General features: G+C 48.5%; 1 protein-coding gene across 5 annotated transcripts in view; it reads left to right on the top strand.

Moving 5' to 3' along the window:
• Positions 1 to 17356, top strand: part of DMC1 (DNA meiotic recombinase 1) — a 465896-nt gene that overhangs the window by 85835 nt on the left and 362705 nt on the right. For all 5 annotated transcript variants that reach the window (XM_063938805.1, XM_063938803.1, XM_063938804.1 and 2 more), the window contains exon 2: positions 1568 to 1648. In XM_063938805.1, the coding sequence (XP_063794875.1) occupies positions 1592 to 1648 (57 nt within the window). In that variant the 5' untranslated portion in view covers positions 1568 to 1591. The remainder of the gene's footprint in view (positions 1 to 1567; positions 1649 to 17356) is intronic.

Here is a 17356-nt window from a genome sequence, read left to right as displayed (position 1 = left end):
GGGGAGGTGTAGTTTCAAAATTAATTTATTCAGTGCCTACTTCCTGTGGAAGCCGTCCATATCCCAAGAGTACTCCAGTGCCCCCTATGGATTCAAAGAAAAGGATTTACCTGGTAAGTACCAAAATCCTATTTTCGATGTCATTCGTGATTGAACTTTGACCTCAAACGGGAAAATACGATTCTTAGTAAATTTACCCCACCGTGTTTAAACAATTAATTCTTTCCTCGAAATGTCCGTCTCTCTGGGCACAGTTTTCTAACTGAGGTCTGGAGGAGGGGCATAGAGGGAGGAGCCAGTTCACACCCATTCAAAGTCTTATAGTGTGCCCATGTCTCCTGCGGATCCAGTCTATACCCCATGGTCCTTACGGAGTCCCCAGCATCCTCTACGGACTAAGAGAAAAGGATTTACCGGTAGGTATTAAAATCCTATTTTTTTTACTGAGTACGGGGAATCACTTTCCCCTCTTTCTTTGGGGGTGATTGAGTTGATTGCTTGCTGCCGATTTTCGCAGCGCAGCGATCTGGTGAAAAAACTGCATTTCTGCGCATGCATATGCCCCGCAATGTGCACTCGCGACGTACGGGTACAAAGCCCTTTGTGGTTGTGCTCAGTTTCTAGCGAAGTTTTTCTTCGCACTGGCGGCCGCTAGAAGATTGACAGGAAGGGGGCGTTCCTGGGTGTCAACTGACCGTTTTCAGGGAGTGTTTGCAAAAACGCAGGCGTGCCCGAAAAAACGCAGGCGTGGCTGGGCGTTTGCTGGGCGGGTGTATGACGTCAAATCTGGACACGAATAGGCTGAAGTGATCGCAAGCGCTGAGTAGGTTCAGAGCTACTCGGAAACTGCACAAACTGTTTTTGCAGAGCTCGGCTGCACATGCGTTCGCACTTCTGCTAAGTTAAAATACACTCCCCAGTGGGCGGCGACTATGCGTTTGCACGGCTGCTAAAAACTGCTATCAAACGATCAACTCGGAATAACCCCCTTTATCCCTTTTCCTCTCACCCTCTGTTTTGTTATATGCACACCTGTATTAGCAGAGGAATTGTGGGTCAGATTCAGAGCTGATTGTAGAAGTGCTAAAATTAGCATATCTACGAACAGAATCTCTGACATGCGGGTGGACGCCCAGCACAGGGCTAGCCTGCCCCACATGCCAAGCCCTACGTACCTTCCTCCCCCACTCCACCCCCGCAGAGGTGCATTATCTGGACCGCGCCCCGCCCCAACGGTGCTAATACACTGCTGGCATTCCCGCCATTGCCCGTCAAGCAGGCTCAGGCGATCGCAGCAGTGAAGGCTCTGAATTAGGGCCTTAGTCAGTTTTAGGGCTGCAACCCTCCTGATATGGTCAGTTATCTGTGTGAAAATGTATATCTGAATTTTTACATTTCTGTATATTTCTTAAAAAAAGGTTAATAAATAACTACATACTGACACAGTATTACAGCATACTGTACATTGAACTACAGAAGTTATGTTGGAATATGCTGAATTAAAATATAATACTGTATATATTTTAATTTCTGATTAAGTAAGATTTATTTCCTTTAATCTGTGCAGGTCCAATATTTTTTTGTTATTGTCATGAAATCAATGGAGGATCAAGTTGTAGATGAAGAAGTGGGAATTCATGATGAGGAGGTAAATATTCATATCACACATAAAGAAAACTTTTTCTGCATTCTTATTGTGTTAATTTAGAGCTACTTCCTTACTCGCCAATAGATCTGTGTTTCTCAGACTCGGCCCTCAGAAATCCTAACAGTTCATGTTTCCAGATGTACGGTAGCTATTACACAGCTGTATTCATTACTAAGGCTGTGTACACACCAGAATGACTTGTTGGTAGATCCTGGAGGAAGAGAGATGCAGATGCACACTCTTATCACTAAGAACACTGATAGTAAAAATAATTTAAATAAACTCTCACGATTAACATGGAGTATAATTGAAGTTCTTAGCACACATTTGTGTAAATATGCTGGCCCATGTACCGCGGCCAGGTGACTTCATCACATGGGTCACTAACATCCCTAATACTATCACATTCTATAAATTTATTCAGGACTTACCTCAAAATAGGGCCTTATCAATGTGTGATCTGAAATGCAGGAACCCAGCTAATTAAAACACCTGAGGGTGAATGGGAGGAGTGCCAATGCCAGAGGAAGGAAGCCTTGCCTTCCAGTGTACAATATACTGTATACACAAATATAGTGGAAAAAGGGGAGGACCTGGAGTGCACATCCTACTACTAAAGATATCAAGAGGTGCTATCATGCTGAGGCTTCTAATACTATGCTGGAGGGAGAGAGTTGCAGATGCACACACTTAGCACTAAGAACACTGATAGTAAAAATAATTTAAATAAACCCTCACAATTAACATGGAGTATAATTGAAGTTCTTAGCACACATTTGCGCAAATATGCGGGCCCATGTTGTTGATAGATCCGCCATTGCACCGATGTCCTCTCTTCCTGGTGAGCGGGCATTTTCAAATGCTTGTCCAGTTGTGATGTCAGACCCCACAGCAAGTGTACGGGCAGTTGGCGGACCAGCCGTACACACAGTCAGATGTGCTGCACAGTCTACGTCAGGGGTAGCCAACCCTGGTCCTTGAGAGCTACCAACAGTGCACGTTTTCCAGGTCTCCTCACAGAATCACAAGTTAAGTGATTAGCTCCACCTGTGGATCTTTTAAAATGTGACAGTTGGTAATGACTGCACATGTGCACCTGCCAGGTGAGCTGGAAAACGTGAACTGTTGGTAGCTCTCGAGGACCAGAGTTGGCTACCACTGGTCTACGTGATATCTATGAACGATGTCGTTTACAGACATATTGGGTGTACACACCCACCGACTGGCTCGCAATTATTTTGTCAGTTTTCTAGGATAGCTGGTATATCGCTTAGAATGTACCCAGATTAACTTTGTCACATTTTAAATTAACAGTTGCTTTGGAAAACATGAAATGTCAGGAAAAGTTTGTTTGAATTGTGTTTGCTATTATAATAATAATAACAATAATGATGATGGTGATAATAATAATAATTAAAAAAAAAAACAGAAGGCAGTTATTCTAGAAATACTTGGAGGTCTCAGTATCAATTGTTAATTCACTTGTCAGTATATACTGTTAATTCACTCATGTCTCTATTCAACATTACATTGGAATGGCAAACATGTATTTATTATTTTTTATAATTTATTTATTAAGCTTTTTATATAGCACATACATATTTTGCAGCGCTATACAGAGAATTCTCCCTTTGTAATGTTATGATGTTGCACCAAGGGGGTGGGATCATCAGCATCGGGAAGTACGGCACTGGAGCATCCTCAGGATGCTGTGGGTCGCTGTGCAAGTTGCAGGGTATGTGCCAAAATTTTTTCCAAATCCAGATGTAGGAGCCATGGGGCAGTCGTACTGCTGCGCCCAGGCCCTGTGCCCTGGGAATTGCACCCCTCACACGCCCCTAATTACAGCCCTAATTCAGTTCCTGCCCCAATTGAGCTTACAATCTATACTCCCTACCACATGTAGACAAGCACACAGGGTTGGACTGGCCCCCGGAAAAAAAAACCTTGTGCCTCACTGCCTAGGGTCCCACCTCCCTATGAATAGGGATCAGACTCTAGACTGTGCACTTGAATTATACATTAGTCATATGTTACCTTCTACTGCACATTACTACCTACGTTGATATACTGTATGTATGTGCGTGCATAGGTGTGCGCAGGGGGGGTGCCTGGTGCGCACAGGCACCCCCTAATGTCTGGCACCCCGATCTCACATGCCTGATGCAGCGATCGCCGAGCAGGTTGATTACTGTCCTCTCTGCGCTGCACCCTGTCAGGAATGCATTACTGACTGGATGCCTGGGTTAATCAAGGGTGCCACTGACACCGGCTTTCAAATTCCCAGCTCCATCTCCATGTACAAAAACAGTGTGATGTGACGTGATTACGTCATGCTGCTCGCATGCCCACCCATCACACCCGCCACATACACACCTCTCTCCTTCTATGCTATGCCAATGCCAGCCACTGATGAGGAGCAGCATGCAGCCAGCGTTCCTCTTAGGAAGACAAAAATACTAGCAGACGGCCGGCAGCAGCATTGACACGTCACTAATTTTTCCAGCAGCATCAGTACTAGTCTGCGTCAGTCAGTGTCAGTGAGTGACTGACTTGTAAGTAAGCTGCTGCAGCTTGCAGGTGAAAGAGAGGGGGAGCCAGACCAGGCTGATGAGGAGCAGTGTAATTGCAGTGAGTGCCATCAGGGGTGTTTGTTTGGTGCACACCACAACATCTGACAATGTATCTGCTTTATTAGGATTGGTACAAAGATGGATATTTTATATGTGTTGACCATCAATAGATGGTACTAAACACGCCCAAAAGGCGGTGCTAGACACCCCCCCGACGGTGCACCACCTAATAAAATGTGCTGTGTGTGTGTGTGTGTGTGTGTGTGTGTGTGTGTGTATATATATGTGTGTGTGTGTGTGTATATATATATTATTGTTTATAATAACCTCTGCATTGTACAAACTGTGACTATCTGTGTGTGCATTAGATAGCTGAGTGGTGTCCATTTCGTGTCTTTCACTCAACCTGCTATCCCTATATTCTATAACCTGAGGGGGCTTGGTGCGTCAGGTTTTATATTGATATAGGATTTTCACAAAGATATACTTTAATACGTATTTTTCTCTGTGATTTAGTCACCATATCTCTCCTTTATCTCTGCTAGTGCTGACTACACTGCGCAGGAGTTTGGGTAAGAGGTATTGTGCTGCTGCCAATTGTACTGTGTTACCTGATACTGCAAGTTATATCATGTCTGCTTCTGAGGGTAATGGTTCTGGGGCTGAACACACTGCCGGTGTTGCTGAAGCCACAGATCCCTATGAGGGGAATATAGCAGGCAGCTGTGGGCTCTGGTTCTGGGGGCTCCTTGCCCCCCAGTGGGACTGTGGCAACAGAGGCACATAATGACCCACCGTGGGCCGCTTTTTCCACGCTTCTGCATACGCTAGTTCATAAACTAACACCCCCTATGGGACCCCCAATGCCAGTACAACCATATGTGGTCCCTGCAGCTAACCCGCCGTGGGCGAACGATTTATCTGCTCAATTGAAGAAGTTGAACCAGTCCCTGACTACTAAAAAGTCTGACCATCGCTTGCCTAAGTCCAAGGGGTCCTCTAAGTGAGCGCTTGTCTCCTCACAATCCACTGCTGTCACTGACACCTCGTCTGATGAAGACAGCACATACACTGACCCCACAGGTTCTGACTCAGATACGGCTGATGGGAAGGGTAGTTCACATGTGGATGTTCCTGATATTTTGGAGGCTATTAGTTAATTCTGCAGATTACGGATGATCCCGAGCCATCCGTTCCTCCTAAGAAACCTGATAGGTTCAAGCGTCAGAAGGTGGTTAAACAAGTTTTACCTCACTCTGATCACCTAGTGGATATACGTCAGGAACCCTGGGAAAACCCGGGTACGAAGTTTGTACCTCAAAAGAAGATGCTGGCTCGCTATCCCCTCGCACCAGAGCTGTCTAAGAATTGGAGAACGCCTCCTCCAGTAGACTCGCATGTGGCTAGGATGGTGGTTTCCTCAGCTCTGCCTGTCACTACCGTCACGTCTCTAAAAGATCCTACAGATAAACGTGTGGAGGGTTGTCTTAAAGCGATTTACACCCTCACGGGTGCTGCACAAAGGCCCACTGTTGCAGCAACATGGGCTGCTGAGGCTATTGAAGCATGGGCCCTGGAGTTAGAAGCGGAAATCTCGTCTGACCATTGTCACAACTGAGGGCCTGAGCTGACGGGAGGCAGCCTCAGTTGTAGGGGCTGAGATGTACCGGAACCTGGGAGGTTGTATCAGACCCCTGGACATGTAAGTAACATGAATAATAACTGCCCGAAGGCGTGACCACGACAACTTAGATAAAAGTCAATGATGTTTATTATGACAACTCCGCATCACAGCAGCAATAAAAGAAAACGTAAAAGTCAGCAAAGAATAAATACAGTTCCTGAGTACTACAGCATGGCAGGAGCCACAGGGCACTGGTAGTGTGAGATAGTTCTTATGATCTTCTAGATGGAAAGTCCTTACCAGGCCCGGCTGTAGCAATGGAGATAACCCAGGATTGTACCAGCTGGTGTTCCAGGAAGAGCTGGGTTGCTAAAGGTAAAACAGCTGCTGTGGATACTGGCTGGAACCAGACTGTTGTTAGCACGGAGTGGATACTGGCTGGAACCAGTTAAATAATAAATGAACTTTGGGAGCGATGAAATGTGAACTGAAATGTAGAACTTGAGAGCGGAGAAATAATAATTCCGGTGGAGAGTGGTAAAGTGTAGAAAGGACACCGGCCCTTTAAGGGAAGCTGTACTCTGCTGGAAGCTGAGGCTGGAAGCAGGTAGTGTTGTAGCTGGAAACAGATGAATCCACAATGGATTGGAGAGTCAGGCTACACCGCAGGTGGAATGCTGGTGCGGGTCTCTATGGTGGAAGTCTTGAGACAGGAGCTGGAACCTGGAAGACAATCATAGAAGAGAGACAAACAGGAACTAGGTTTGACAACCAAAGCACTGACGTCTTCCTTGCTCAGGTACAGCTTACTTATACCTGCAGCAAGGAAGGGGTTGGCTAGGCAATTATGCAAATCAACAACACAGACAGCAGATTGGTGGAAATGATCAGATGACAGAATCCAAGATGGCTGCGCCCATGCAGACACTTGGAGGGAAGTTTGGTTTGTAATCCATGTGGTCTGGGAAACAGTAATGGCGGCGCCGGCCACCGGAGACAGGAGACGCCAGGCTGATAGATGCACATTTAACCCCGCGGGCACAGCGGAGGCCGCGGCTGATGAAAAGACCACTCTGCATGTGGAAACTCAGGAACAGCGGAATCCGGTCCTGGAACGCTGAGCCCGCCTTAGGAGGCATCTGAAGGGTAAGTAATGGCGTCCAGATACCCGGATCGTGACAGCACCCCCCCCTTTAGGAGTGGCCCCAGGACACTTCTTAGGCTTTAAAGGAAACTTTGCGTGGAAATTTCGGACCAAGGCAGGAGCATGGACGTCAGAGGCATTGGTCCAAGAGCGTTCTTCAGGACCATAGCCCTTCCAGTCAATGAGATACTGAAGTTGACCGTAACGGTGACGTGAGTCCAGGATCTTGGCCACTTCATACTCAACGCCTCGTTGAGTTTGGACTTTCGGAGTTGGTGGAAGTGAGGAATGAAACCGATTCAAGATTAGCGGTTTCAACAGGGAAACATGGAATGTCCTGGGTATTTTTAAGAAGGGAGGTAACTGGAGTCTGTAAGCAACAGGATTGATGACTTGATCAATTTTAAAAGGACCGATGTAGCGAGGTGCAAACTTCATACTGGGAACTCTTAACCTCAAATTCTTCGTGGATAACCATACCCGATCACCCACCTTGAGAGCAGGAACTGCTCGACGCTTCTTATCCGCAAACTTCTTGTACCTGAACGATGCCTTGAGCAGAGCTGATCGTACGCTCTTCCAGATATTGGCAAACTGATGCAAGGTGATATCCACTGCGGGAACAGAAGTTGCTGGAAGCGGTTGGAACTCAGGGACTTTAGGGTGGAATCCAAAGTTGGTGAAGAATGGTGTTGAGGAAGATGAAGAATGATACTGGTTGTTATGACAGAACTCGGCCCAGGGAAGTAATTGAACCCAGTCATCTTGAGAGGAGGACACATAGATGCGGAGGAAGGCCTCCAAGTCCTGATTCACCCTCTCAGTTTGACCATTGGTCTGAGGATGGTAAGCCGTGGAAAACTTTAACTTGACTTGGAGGACTTGACATAAACTTCGCCAGAATTTGGCTGTGAATTGAACTCCTCGATCTGAGATAATTTCTTCTGGAAGACCGTGGAGTCGGAAGATCTCTTGTATGAATACTTGAGCCAACTTGGAAGCTGACGGAAGACCGGTGAGAGGAATGAAGTGTGCCATCTTGGTGAACCGGTCAACTACCACCCAGATGGTATTGAACTTGTTGCACATGGGCAAATCTGTAATAAAATCCATCGACAAATGGGTCCATGGTCGACGGGGAACAGATAGTGGAACCAGTTGCCCCGCAGGCGACTGGCGGGATACTTTATGTTGAGCACACTTTGGGCAAGATGCAATAAACTCCAAAACGTCCTTTTTCAGAGTTGGCCACCAATAGGACCTAGAGATAAACTCCAGGGTTTTTTGGATACCTGTATGTCCGGCAAAACGGGAAGCATGGGCCCAATGCATGAGCTTCTTCCTTAGTGTCGGCTTCACAAAACTTTTCCCTGATGGAGGCGTAGAGTCCATCCCTACCGTGGAGAATGCCAACGGATTTATAATAGGATGCTTGTCTGAAGACTCTGACTCATTTTCTTGCTCCCATGAGCGGGAAAGGGCATCGGCCTTGCGATTCTGAGAGCCCGGACAGAACTGGAGTTTAAAGTCGAACCTGGAAAAGAAAAGTGCCCATCTGGCCTGACGAGGGTTGAGACATTGTGCGCCTTTTAGATATAGAAGGTTCTTGTGGTCTGTAAGGATGGTGATTGAATGAGAAGCTCCCTCCAACAGATATCTCCACTCCTCTAGAGCGAGCTTGATGGCTAGCAACTCCTGGTCGCCAATGGCATAGTTGCGCTCCGCTGGGGAGAACTTCCGTGAGAAGAAACTGCAAGGATGTAAATGACCATCTTTAGCCCTCTGAGATAACACCGCTCCTACTCCAACGGAGGAGGCATCCACCTCTAAGATGAAAGGAGAGTCGATGTCAGGCTGTTTCAGGACAGGTGCAGAGATGAACCTCTGTTTTAAAAGATGAAAAGCTTGCATGGCTTCTTCAGACCACTTGGACGGGTTAGCACCCTTCTTGGTGAAAGCAGTAATAGGCGCCACAATGGTGGAAAAGTCTCGTATAAACTTTCGGTAATAATTGGCGAACCCTAAGAACCTCTGGACCCCTTTGAGGGTTAAGGGTACCGGCCAATTCTGGATTGCTTGTAGTTTCTCAGGATCCATCTCTAGTCCGGAACCGGACACAATGTACCCTAGAAACGGAATGGACTTGACTTCAAAGACGCATTTCTCTAATTTGCAGTAGAGATGATTGACACGGAGACGGGACAGAACCTCCTTTACCCAGAAACGATGTTCCTCTAAATCGTTGGCAAAAATGAGGATATCATCTAGATAGACCACGACATGACGGTATAGAATGTCTCTGAAGATCTCATTGACGACATGCTGGAAGACAGCTGGAGCATTGCTCAATCCGAAGGGCATGACGAGGTACTCATAATGTCCGTCACGGGTGTTAAATGCGGTCTTCCACTCGTCACCCTCACGGATCCGGATGAGATTGTATGCACCTCTCAGGTCCAGCTTTGTAAAGATGGTAGCTCCGCTAACTCTGTCAAAGAGCTCAGTAATCAGGGGTAAAGGATAGCGGTTCTTGATGGTAATGTCGTTCAAACCTCTGTAGTCGATGCACGGCCGCAGACCACCATCTTTCTTCTTTACAAAAAAGAAGCCCGCGCCGGCTGGAGAAGAAGAAGGTCGAATGAACCCCTTTGCTAGGTTCTCTTTAATGTATTCCTCCATAGAATGTGTCTCGGGGAGAGACAACGGATAAGTTCGGCCTCGAGGTGGAACCTTCCCTGGAACGAGATCAATCGGGCAGTCCCATTCTCTATGAGGAGGAAGGATATCAGCAGAAGCTTTACTGAACACATCCGTGAAATCTTGATATGGAGGAGGTGGAACATCAGACGACCTGGGGGAGGAAGAACAGACAGGCAACACTTTAAACAAACATGTCTTAGTACAGGAGGAACCCCATGCCAGGATTTGCGTAGTCGTCCAATCAATTGTAGGATTGTGAAGACGGAGCCATGGAAGGCCCAGGACCACAGGATGTGTGGCTCTTGGAATCACTAAAAATGAAATAAGTTCGGAATGAAGAACTCCCACTCTCAGACGAACTGGTAGAGTCCTTAGAGAAATAACTGTATCAAAAATTTTACTGCCATCCACAGCAGTTAAGGAAAAGGACGAAGGAAGTCTCTCGGTGGGTAGGGACCACCGTTTAACATAGGCTTCAGTAATAAAGTTCCCAGCTGCTCCGGAATCCAGGAGGGCAATGACGTTCTGATAACGTTGAGCAACTTGAAGCGAGACTGGGAGGTTACAATCTTGAGGAGATGGAGAGGAGATCATTACTCCTAGCCGGCCCTCTCCTTGGCGAGCTAGGATTTGGAGTTTCCCGGACGTTTGGGACAGGCATTAATGGTGTGAGACGGAGCTGCACAATACAGACAGAGAAACTCGGAGAGACGTCTTCGGCGCTCAGCAGGAGTTAAACGGGAACGGCCAATTTGCATGGGTTCATCTGTAGTTGGTGACAGTTGGCGAGGAGGAGGAGTAGAAGATTTTGGAGCAGATGATCTTCCACGCTCAGTTGCTCTCTCTCTGAAACGTAAGTCAACTTTCGTACAAAGTGAGATTAGCTCATCTAACTTGGAGGGTAAGTCTCTGGTAGCTAACTCATCTTTAATACGCTCGGATAAACCATGCCAGAATGCAGCATACAGGGCCTCGTCGTTCCATGCCAGTTCGGATGCCAGGATCTGGAACTGTATAAGATATTGTCCTACAGTACGTGATTCCTGGCGTAAACGGAGAATCTCAGACGAAGCTGAAGTTACCCTGCCTGGCTCGTCGAAGATGCGCCTGAATGTTGACACAAATGCAGTGTAAGAAGATAGCAGGGTGTCGGACCTCTCCCATAACGGTGATGCCCAATCAAGGGCTGAGCCACTGAGAAGAGAAATAATGTAGGCAATTTTTGTACGGTCACTGGGAAAATTGCCAGGTTGTAGCTCAAACTGAATCTCACACTGGTTGAGAAATCCCCTGCAGAATCTTGGAGATCCGTCAAATTTTGCTGGCGTTGGAAGATGAAGACGTGGAGCAGAAATGGGTAAGGTGGGTGGGGTTATAGCTGGAGTCACTGTGGTTGACGCACCAGACGCGCCTGATCCACGGAGAGTTGTCTGAATCCCATCCAGCCGAGTAGAGAGATCCTGGAGACAGCGGATGATGTGGCCCTGTGCAGCCTCCTGATGTTCTAGTCGGGCTGCCAGTTCTTGCATCGGCCTGGCCGCTTGATCCTGGTCTCCGGCTGGATTCATTAGGTCAGTGCTTACTGTCACAACTGAGGGCCTGAGCTGACGGGAGGCAGCCTCAGTTGTAGGGGCTGAGATGTACCGGAACCTGGGAGGTTGTATCAGACCCCTGGACATGTAAGTAACATGAATAATAACTGCCCGAAGGCGTGACCACGACAACTTAGATAAAAGTCAATGATGTTTATTATGACAACTCCGCATCACAGCAGCAATAAAAGAAAACGTAAAAGTCAGCAAAGAATAAATACAGTTCCTGAGTACTACAGCATGGCAGGAGCCACAGGGCACTGGTAGTGTGAGATAGTTCTTATGATCTTCTAGATGGAAAGTCCTTACCAGGCCCGGCTGTAGCAATGGAGATAACCCAGGATTGTACCAGCTGGTGTTCCAGGAAGAGCTGGGTTGCTAAAGGTAAAACAGCTGCTGTGGATACTGGCTGGAACCAGACTGTTGTTAGCACGGAGTGGATACTGGCTGGAACCAGTTAAATAATAAATGAACTTTGGGAGCGATGAAATGTGAACTGAAATGTAGAACTTGAGAGCGGAGAAATAATAATTCCGGTGGAGAGTGGTAAAGTGTAGAAAGGACACCGGCCCTTTAAGGGAAGCTGTACTCTGCTGGAAGCTGAGGCTGGAAGCAGGTAGTGTTGTAGCTGGAAACAGATGAATCCACAATGGATTGGAGAGTCAGGCTACACCGCAGGTGGAATGCTGGTGCGGGTCTCTATGGTGGAAGTCTTGAGACAGGAGCTGGAACCTGGAAGACAATCATAGAAGAGAGACAAACAGGAACTAGGTTTGACAACCAAAGCACTGACGTCTTCCTTGCTCAGGTACAGCTTACTTATACCTGCAGCAAGGAAGGGGTTGGCTAGGCAATTATGCAAATCAACAACACAGACAGCAGATTGGTGGAAATGATCAGATGACAGAATCCAAGATGGCTGCGCCCATGCAGACACTTGGAGGGAAGTTTGGTTTGTAATCCATGTGGTCTGGGAAACAGTAATGGCGGCGCCGGCCACCGGAGACAGGAGACGCCAGGCTGATAGATGCACATTTAACCCCGCGGGCACAGCGGAGGCCGCGGCTGATGAAAAGACCACTCTGCATGTGGAAACTCAGGAACAGCGGAATCCGGTCCTGGAACGCTGAGCCCGCCTTAGGAGGCATCTGAAGGGTAAGTAATGGCGTCCAGATACCCGGATCGTGACAACCATGCTAGACAATGCTTGTCATATATTGTCACAGCTTCTCGCTATATTAAAGAGGCGGGTTCTGATGCCGGTATCCTAGCAGCCAAGGCCTCTACTACGTTAGTCCTGGCTCGCCAGATATTGTGGCTGAGATCCTGGTCTGTGGATCTGGACTCTAGAAAAACCCTGGAGGTACTCCCTTTCAAGGGAGATATTCTGTTTGGGGAGGACTTAAATAAGATAGTGGCTGATTTGGCTACTGCCAAAACTGCCTGTCTGCCAAGTACCGCTCCTTCTGTGTCGAAGGCTAAAGGTACTTCCTTTCGCCCCTTTCGTCCTTCAGGTAAAGCAAAAGGTCAGGCGTACAACAAACAGGCCCGCACTTCCAAACCTGGTTAGCCGAAGCCAAAAAGAGCCTGGGCGGCCCGTCAGCCAGCTTCCAAGGCCGATAAGCCTGCCGCATGACGGGGCGGGCCTCCCCCTGGGGGATCCCAGGGTTGGGGGCCGGTTTCTAGGGTATACCCAGGAATGGTTGAACACCACTTCAGATGCCTGGCTGCGGGAAGTCGTCACTCGAGGTTACGCCATTGCCTTCAAAAACAGACCCCCTCATCGATTTTGCCAGACAGACGTTCCGTCGGACCAGACGAAGGCAAACACTCTGCATTCAGTGGTACAGACCCTCCTGGATACAGGAGTCGTAGTACAGGTGCCTCTTGCGCAGAGGGGCCGGGGGTTCTATTCTCCGCTGTTTCTAGTCCCGAAACCGAATGGGTCCTCCCAGCCCATTCTCGACCTCAAGGCATTGAACAAGTTTGTGAAAGTTTCCAAGTTCCGTATGGAAACCCTTCGCTCTATAGTTCTGGCTTTGGAACCTGGGGACTACATTGTCTCCCTGGACATACAGGATGCTTACCTACATATTCCTATAGCAGCGTCACATCAGCAATACCTGAGGTTTGCTATTGGCAACCTCCATTACCAGTTTCGGGCGCTACCTTTTGGTTTAACAACGGCTCCGCAAGTCTTCACCAAGGTAATGGCGGTGTTGATGGTGGTACTCCGCCGTCAAGGGGTCAGGATACTGCCATATCTGGACGACTTGTTAATCCTGGCAAATTCCCCAGAACTTCTCCTACGTCATCTGGATATGATGGTCCGGTTTCTACAAGCCCATGGGTGGCTCATCAACTGGAAGAAATCCTCCCTGATCCCTGCTCAGAGCATGGTGCATCTGAGAGCGCTATTGGACACTCACAACCAGAGGTTGTTCTTGTGTCAGGAGAAAGTCCTGAAGCTTCAGGACAGGATTTGTTGCTTCCTTTCTCATCCGCAAGTGTCGATACATTCGGCAATGCAGGTGCTGGGCTTCATGGTATCAGCATTCGACATGGTGGAGTATGCTCAATTCCATTCTTGCCCCCTCCAGAGGCTGATTCTAGCCAAGTGGGACGGCCTGCCTCATCGGATCAGGTCTCAAATGATCTCTTTGACTCCGGAGGTCCGCCTGTCGCTGCTCTGGTGGCTACAGGACCAACGATTGTGCAGAGGCCGTCCCTTCTGGATATCCAACTGGGTCCTGTTGATGACAGATGCCAGTCTAAGAAGTTGGGGCGCGGTGCTGGAGCAACACTCCCTTCAGGGTCGGTGGACCAAGGAGGAGTCCCTCCTCTCAATCAACATTCTGGAATTGCGGGCGGTCTTTAATGCATTGAACCTAGCCCAGCATCTAATTCACAACCGTCCTGTTCAAGTGCAGTCGGACAACGCCACCACAGTGGCTTACATAAATCATCAAGGCGGCACTCGAAGCCATCTGGCAATGAAGGAAGTCTCACAGATTCTACATTGGGCGGAACGCCATCTACCGGCCATATCGGCAATATTCATTCCGGGTGTCCTGAATTGGGAAGCGGACTTTCTCAGTCGTCAGGACGTGCATGCCGGCGAGTGGGGCCTCCATCCAGAACTGTTTCAACTCCTAGTGGAAAAGTGGGGTCTTCCAGACGTAGATCTGATGGCGTCTCGACACAATCACAAGGTTCCGGTCTTCGGAGCACGGACAAGGGATCCTCAAGCAGCATTCGTGGATGCGCTGGCGGTGCCGTGGAGGTTTCGGCTGCCGTACGTGTTCCCTCCGGTGTCACTCCTGCCCAGGGTAATTCGGAAGTTCAAGCAAGAAAACGGAATTCTGCTTCTCATAGCTCCAGCGTGGCCCAGACGGCACTGGTTCTCAGATCTGCAGAGTCTATCGTCAGATCGTCCAATTCTACTTCCATAATGCCCATACCTCCTCGTTCAGGGCCCCTGTATCTACCAGGACCTAGCCCGGCTGTCTTTGACGGCGTGGCTCTTGAAGCTTCCGTCTTGAGGGCTAAGGGTTTTTCTGAGGAGGTCATTAAAACTATGTTGCGGGCCCGGAAACCGGATTTACCATAGGGTCTGGCATTCCTACTTTGGTGCGCATCTAACAATTATGACCCTTCCAAGTTTAGTACAGCCAAACTTTTGGCTTTTCTGCAGCAGGGCCTGGATTTAGGCCTGCGTCTGGCCTCCCTCAAGGTTCATATTTCTGCCTTGTTGGTGTGGTTTCAGAGAAAAATTGTGACTTTACCTGATGTTCATACTTTCACTCAGGGTGTGTTGCCTATCCAACCTCCCTATGTCCCGCCTGTGGCTCCTTGGGACTTGTCGGTTGTTTTAGAGGCATTGCAGGAGCCTCCGTTTGAACCCCTTGGTTCAACTGATCTTAAGTGGCTTTCCCTTAAGGTGGTGTTCTTGCTGGCTATTGCCTCTGCTAGAAGGGTGTCGGACTTGGGTGCCCTTTCCTGTTGTTCCCCATATCTGATTTTTCACCGTGACCGGGCGGTACTTCGGACTCGTCCCGGTTATTTACCAAAGGTGGTTTCCTCGTTCCACCTTAATCAGGAGATTGTGGTTCCGGCCTTTGTCTCTCCTGACGTGTCTTCCAAAGAGCGGTCTTTGGATGTGGTACGGGCTCTCCGTATCTATGTGAAGAGAACTGCTTCTATTCGAAAATCTGATTCTCTTTGTTTTGTTTGGATTTCACAAACGTGGCCTGCCTGCTCACAAGCAGACCCTGGCCAGGTGGATTAGAATGGTGATTGCACATGCTTATGTGAAGGCTGGTCTGTCAGCTCCTGATCACATTACGGCCCATTCTACTCGGTCTGTTGGACCTTCTTGGGCGGCCCAACGTGGTGCGACCCTTGACCAATTGTGCAAGGCGGCTACGTGGTCCTCAGTGAACACGTTCATAAGGTTCTATGCCTTCGATACTGCCGCTTCCCAGGATGCTTCCTTTGGACGCCGGGTTCTTGTGCCCGCTACAGTGCGTCCCCTCCCATAAGGAACTGCTTTAGGACATCCCCATTGTCCATCCTTGTGGAGCCCAGTGTACCCCGCAGCAGAAAACGAGTTTTATGGTAAGAACTTACCTTTGTTAAAACTCTTTCTGCGAGGTACACTGGGCTCCACAAGGCGCCCACCCTGACGCACTTAGCTTCTTTTGGGTTGGTATGGCGTTAGCCGCTGACACTTCTCCTGTCGTGAGCGTGTGGTGTACGTGGCTACTAACCGTTGTCGTCTCTTTTCCTGCTACTGCATTGGGCTGGTTAACTAAAAACTGAGCGCCTGTGCAGGGAGGCGGGGTTATAGAGGAGGCGGCGCTGTGCATTCTGGGAACAGTCAAAACTTTGAGCCTGTTGGTGCCTCGGATCAAGATCCTACTCTACACCCCATTGTCCATCCTTGTGGAGCCCAGTGTACCTTGCAGAAAGAGTTTTAACAACGGTAAGTTCTTACCATAACGCTGGGTTATATCAAGGACGCTGCAGCCTACCTAAAGGAGGTGGCGAGAGATACTGGCCTCTTGGGATCAAGGGCCAATGCCATGGCAGTCTCAGCTAGGAGAGCATTGTGGATTCATCAATGGAATGCTGATGCTGACTCTAAGAAAGCTATGGAGTCTCTACCGTTTAAAGGTGGTGTATTGTTTGGTGACGGCCTCGCTGAGTTGGTTTCTACGGCTACCGCGGGTAAGTTGTCATTTTTGCCTTATGTTCCTCCACAACAAAAGAAAGCTCACCACTTGCAGATGCAGCCCTTTCGGCCAAATAAATACAAAAAAGGCCGAGGTTATTCCTTCCTTGCTAATAGAGGAAGAGGAAAAGGTAAAAGATCTCCGGCTGTGGCAGGTTCTCAGGAGCAGAAGTCCTCCCCGGCTTCTGCCAAATCCACCACATGACGCTGGGGCTCCTCTGTGGGAGTCCGCACCGGTGGGGGCACGTCTCAAGCTCTTCAGTCAATTCTGGGCTCGTTCGGCCCTAGACCCGTGGAATTTAGAAATAGTGTCCCAGGGGTACAAACTGGAGTTTCAAGACGTCCCTCCTTGACGTTTTTTCAAATCAGCCTTACCAGCTTCTCTTCCTAACAGGGAGGTAGTATGCGATGCAATACAAAAGTTGTGTCTGAATCAAGTCATTGTCAGGGTTCCCCCGGCACAACAGGGAGAAGGCTTTTATTCAAGCCTGTTTGTGGTTCCGAAGCCGGACGGCTCGGTCAGACCAATTCTGAACCTAAAGTCCCTCAATCTTTAACTAAGACAATTTAAATTCAAGATGGAATCTCTCCGAGCAGTGATCTCCAGTCTCGAGGAAGGTGATTTCATGGTGTCGGTCGACATAAAGGATGCCTACTTACACATCCCCATATATCCTCCGCATCAGGCTTACCTGAGGTTTGTTACTCAGGATTGTCATTACCAATTTCAGACGTTGCCGTTTGGTCTGTCCACGGCTCCAAGGATTTTCACCAAGGTAATGGCAGAAATGATGGTTCTCCTTCACAGGCAAGGAGTCACAATTATACCTTACCTGGATGAT

The sequence above is a fragment of the Pseudophryne corroboree genome, chromosome 9, assembly GCF_028390025.1.
Source record: "Pseudophryne corroboree isolate aPseCor3 chromosome 9, aPseCor3.hap2, whole genome shotgun sequence".
NCBI lineage: Eukaryota > Metazoa > Chordata > Amphibia > Anura > Myobatrachidae > Pseudophryne > Pseudophryne corroboree.
Note: the sequence above shows the minus strand (reverse complement) of the source record. Positions and strands in the feature narration are given on the sequence as shown.